Raw genomic sequence first — 5,217 nt, 5'->3', positions numbered from 1 at the left:
CAGCTCAATACGAAACGTGTAATATTAACTCTGAATACCAGAGGATTCCGTTTTTTACAGGACGGTAGGCAACTCTACTAACTAACCATATGAATAGAATAATATTCACCAGTAACATCATAGCACCCACCCAACTGTATAGAAACTCCGTCATGCTAGCTAGAACGCAGTACGAGTTATTGTAACTGACTGTAAAAAGTCAGCACAATGAAAATAAACTGCACCTAAACTTGGTTTATATCTGACCCAGACAGACTGCAGGGCCCTATTTCAGGAAGCCAGTTTAGAAAACTCAGAGTGAAAAACGATACTCAGGGTTGAGTAACCCCGAACTGTCCAACTCGGAATATTCGGTTTCAGAAAGGCTGATAACAATTAGTTCAATCAACGCGGAGTTGCTTTAACCCCAAATTAAGCGCGCGCACGAGGATACATAAAGCCCTGATTAGTGGAGCACAGATTAAGCGAGTCACCATGGAGACGGAGGGAAAGAAGGAACACCACAAACGAGTACAGGAGACGTTTCAGTGCAACTGTAACATTCCTGACTGCCCGACAGACGGTAGCCTTGGAAACGTGCTCAGCGTCACCAATATTATACAGAAAGCTCCCGTTTGCAAAAAACCGAAGTGCGATAAAAAATATGTACAGAACTGAGAGGATGTCCACGATGTGTCACATGAGCAATATTAGGCCTGAGGATGTTATTCAAATAAATTGTAGATTGTGCTGAAAAATGGTAACGTTCACACAGGAAATCATCAGGAAATGATAAAATGTCCAAATGCGCTCTAATCACTCTCTCCCGGCGGAGAGCTCTGCGGAGAATTTGGGCTTCAACATCTACTGGCTCTTCAAGGAAGGGGCACGCCATGTCTGACACTTCCTACAGTCAGGTTTCCGACAAAGAGGCGGAGAACGTCAGGGTTAGTTGAAGTAAACCTGCTAGGGGGCAGGTTAGCTTCACGGAGTGTGTCGTCATAGTAACTCACTCAGAATTAATCTAAACTCGCTTTGTGAAACCGAAAACCCAGAGTTTTCGTTAACTCAGGGTATACTTACTCAGAGTTTGCACTAAACCGGCTTCCTGAAATAGGGCCCAGGGCCCTGTTTCAGGAAGCCGGTTTAGAAAACTCAGAGTGAAAAACGACACTCACGGTTGAGTAACTCCGAACTGTCCAACTCGGAATATTCGGTTTCAGAAAGGCTGATAACAATTAGTTCAATCAACGCGGAGTTGCTACAACCCCAAGTTAAGCACGCGCACGAGGATACATAAAGCCCCGATCAGTGGAGCACAGATTAAGCGAGTCACCATGGAGACGGAGGGAAAGAAGGCGCGGTCGACGTATTTCACAGCGCTCGAGGCGGAAATTCTGATGGCAGCATATGCCGACAGCATGCACATCATGCAGAAAAAAAGTAACACAGCCGCAGCTGCAAAGGAAAGGGAGCATGCATGGCAAAACATAGCCGACAGAGTCAATGCGTGAGTGTTAATTTAAACATTGATCTAGGGATTTCCACCCATATAACACGTTATTTTATCATATGTCATTCTATTTATTATGTTATACATTTTATTTTGTGATGTGATGTGAGCGCAGGTGCAACCCAACAGGCCCCAAACGTTCCTGGCAGCAAGTAAAAATGAAGTATAAAAACATAGTCCAAACAGGTAAGGTGTAATTGTATTATGAGCCATAGTGCTTGGTCTGTGTGTCCTATGTAAATCAATTGCAGTTAGAGGCTACAGTAATATACCACCTGTAAGCACATATTGAAATTATCTGAGCACATCACAAGTACACATTTGCCTACTCTGTATGCCCAAATGTGTGCCATCACAGCCAACAGAAAAAAAGCGGAGGCCCGAAAAACAGGTGGGGGTCCTCCACCACCACCACTCACAGAGGCTGAGCAGTTGGCCCTCAGCCAAAACAGTGGGCGCCCTGTGGCTGAAGGCATCTCTGCGGGGACATCCTCTGTGGCAACAACCCCACAAGACACAAGTGCCTACATAAGGGGTAAATCCAAAACAATACATGGCGTGCATACATCCATTCTGCACAGTCACCTTGACCAAAATGAACTATGTCGTAGTGAAGTTACTGTCCTACTGACAGAGAATGACAGTCATCAAACAGTTAGGTGAATAAACAACACTGAGACACTTGGAAACTGTTAACGTGCTGCACGGGTGAGGGCCCAGGGAGAGACTCACACACACCGAGCTGCAGTGGTACGTCTTTATTATGAGCATAGCAGTGTCCTTTAATTTTGCATACATGCGTGTGTGTGTGTTAACCTCCCACAGGGTGAGCTCCCTGTTCCCAGAGACAGAGCGAGTAGTACATTCCGTACCTTTCCCAATAAGTGTAACATATGAACATATACCTCAATGCAACATAAAGCTCATAAAAGCGTTTCCACCCTGACACCTACTGATTTTGCCTTCCCTCAGTGTCAGTTGTCTCTGAGAGCATACTGACAATGAGGTGTATGGTGATTGGTATGTCTGGTAATTGCCATTTGCGCCCACATAAGTCATGAGTGACCTGTATGAACCCCATATTCTTCCAGTTGACGGTGATGGTGTACTGCATCTGGTGCAGCCCCCTGTTGAGCCAGACCGACATGCAGTTGTGAGTACTCGTAATACTCCACATACTACATGTGTCAACAGTAGAACAGCAATGTTGTTAAATGTCTCCACCACAGGCACATGATGACGAAACAGTGACAGCTGCTACAGAGGAGGCCGCAACAGAGCCACACTATGAGGTATACAGTGTACAGTGGAAAATATAACAACTGACGACAATGTGGTACTATGATGACACCATGGACTTACTATGTCCCCGGCAGAGTGATGCTGGAAATGAAGAGGAAGAGGGTCCAGCCACTCCTACAACGAACCTTTCCACAGTGGGTTGTTCAGCACTGATTTACAACCAACCTAAGTAGGCATGTACTATGGATGCCAATGCTATGTCCCTTGTTGCAATAGCTCCCTGTGAAGCAGCTGTATAAGACATATCTGGCCAGGAAGATAAGAAAGTGCGACATGGAAATGGTGCACCTCCAGCTGCAGATCCAAAAGTCGAAGCTGGAGATTGTACTGCTGGAACAACAGTTAAGGGTGGGTGGAGTGATCATAGATGGACGAATCATGTCAGTGTTTGTACAACATACTAATATACGCATTTATTCTTTGTGTACAGGACATACAGGGTGACCAATAAAGGCAGTTGACCACAGTATCTGTGTATTTGTCTTGTAACATGTTGGGTTGACGGGTCACAGGAAATGGTTGTGGCATATGGTGTCTCTGACTGCTCTTCCATCCTGTACGTTCGTGGGTGGGTCAGGATGTTCATCGTGTGGATCACTGCTGTTGTCTGGTTCAGCTGGACACTGTTCACCTCTAATCGTGGCAATGTTGTGTAGGATCACACATGCCACAATGATGTCACATGCCCTTTCTGGGGTGACCCTGAGTCCACGAAGGCACTGGAACCGGGCCTTGAGCATTCCGATGGTCATTTCAACTCTGGCCCGTGTCCTGCAATGGGCCAGATTATAACGCTGCTGTGGGCCTGGTTCAGGGTCAGGGTAAGGGGTGAGCAAATAGGGTAGACATGGGTACCCCCTATCACCAAGCAGGTGGCCAGTGAACTCTCCTAGGACAGAAGAATACATGTCAGTGCAAACGTCCCTGTGGCAATTGGTCTCTGTATATTTCACAGTTACTTCGACCCACCATGTCCAAATTTGGTGCTCAGTGTACATTCCCGGAAGATTCGTGAGTCATGGACAGAGCCTGGCCACTTGGCTTCCACATTTGTGATGATGTTGGCAGCATCACATATGATCTACCCAGTGCAGAGAACACATATTAGCATTCATTACCATGATGCCATCACTTGTTGGTGTGAAATGCTACAGGGAATTATGTACCTGTACATTGATGCTGTGGAAAGACTTCCTGTTCACATAGTCTCCTTCATTTGCTGAGGGTGCAATGATTGGGATGTGAGTGCCATCTATACAGCCAATCACGCCTGGGAACCCTGGAAATTTATGTACCATTTGAGTGGTAGTTCACGTATCACCACATCATGCATTGAGTTTTGTTCATCCTGATACCTGCAATTTTGTGGAATCCCTCTTTGATGAATCTTGTGGGTCTGTGACCGGGGAACACCACAAACGAGTGCAGGAGACGTTTCAGTGCTACTGTAACATTCCTGACTGCCCGACAGACGGTAGCCTTGGAAATGTGCTCAGCGTCACCGATATTGTACAGAAAGCTCCCGTTTGCAAAGAAACGGAGTGCGGTACAAAGAATATGTAATGGACTGAGCGCATGTCCGCGATGTGTCACATGCGCAATATATGGCCTGAGGATGTTATCCAAATAACTTATTGATTGTGCTGAGAAACGGTAACGTTCGCACAGGAAATCATCAGGTAATGATAAGATGTCCATACGCGCTCTGATCACTCTCTCCCGGCGGAGTGCTCTGCGGAGAATTTGGGCTTCAAGATCTACTGGCTCTTCAAGGAAGGGACACGCCATGTCTGACACTTCCTGCTGTCAGGTTTCCGACAAAGAGGCGGGGTCAGTCAGGGTTAGTTGTAGTAAACCTGCTAGGGGACAGGTTAGCTTCACGGCGTGTGTCATCATAGTGACTCACTCAGGCTTCAGCTGAACTCGCTTTGTGAAACCGAAAACCCAGAGTTTTCGTTAACTCAGGGTATACTTACTCAGTTTTTCCACTAAACCGGCTTCCTGAAACAGGGCCCAGGGCCCTATTTGAATTTGAATTTGAATTTGAATTTGAATTTAACCCTGACGTTCTCCGCCTCTTTGTCGGAAACCTGACTGTAGGAAGTGTCAGACATGGCGTGCCCCTTCCTTGAAGAGCCAGTAGATGTTGAAGCCCAAATTCTCCGCAGAGCTCTCCGCCGGGAGAGAGTGATTAGAGCGCGTTTGGACATTTTATCATTTCCTGATGATTTTCTGTGTGAACGTTACCGTTTTCCAGCACAATCTATAATTCATTTGAATAACATCCTCAGGCCTAATATTGCTCATGTGACACATCGTGGACATTCTCTCAGTTCTGTACATATTATTTGTATTGCACTTCAGTTTTTTGCAAACGGGAGCTTTCTGTATAATATTGGTGACGCTGAGCACGTTTCCAAGGC

At 46.1% G+C, this 5,217-nt stretch overlaps 1 protein-coding gene across 3 annotated transcripts; it reads left to right on the top strand.

Annotated features, from left to right (window-relative positions):
* Window positions 1–668: 668 nt before the first annotated feature.
* LOC309691960 (uncharacterized protein) lies at window positions 669–3,579 on the top strand. Of its 3 annotated transcripts, XM_082510040.1 has the most exons (8): window positions 1,237–1,489; window positions 1,608–1,678; window positions 1,851–2,027; window positions 2,584–2,645; window positions 2,722–2,784; window positions 2,869–2,928; window positions 3,011–3,142; window positions 3,225–3,254. In XM_082510040.1, the coding sequence occupies exons 1-8, from the start codon at window positions 1,317–1,319 to the stop codon at window positions 3,243–3,245; spliced, it is 759 nt and encodes a 252-aa protein (XP_082366166.1). In that variant the 5' UTR covers window positions 1,237–1,316; the 3' UTR covers window positions 3,246–3,254. The 3 variants fall into 3 exon arrangements, with proteins under 3 accessions (XP_082366167.1, XP_082366166.1, XP_082366165.1); XM_082510041.1 differs by adding an exon at window positions 669–1,123 and having other exon boundaries at window positions 1,446–1,678; window positions 3,011–3,579; XM_082510039.1 differs by having other exon boundaries at window positions 3,011–3,579.
* The last annotated feature ends 1,638 nt before the right edge of the window (window positions 3,580–5,217 follow it).

The sequence above is a fragment of the Aulonocara stuartgranti genome (assembly GCF_965226115.1).
Source record: "Aulonocara stuartgranti genome assembly, chromosome: 17".
In the NCBI taxonomy this organism is placed as follows: domain Eukaryota; kingdom Metazoa; phylum Chordata; class Actinopteri; order Cichliformes; family Cichlidae; genus Aulonocara; species Aulonocara stuartgranti.
Note: the sequence above shows the minus strand (reverse complement) of the source record. Positions and strands in the feature narration are given on the sequence as shown.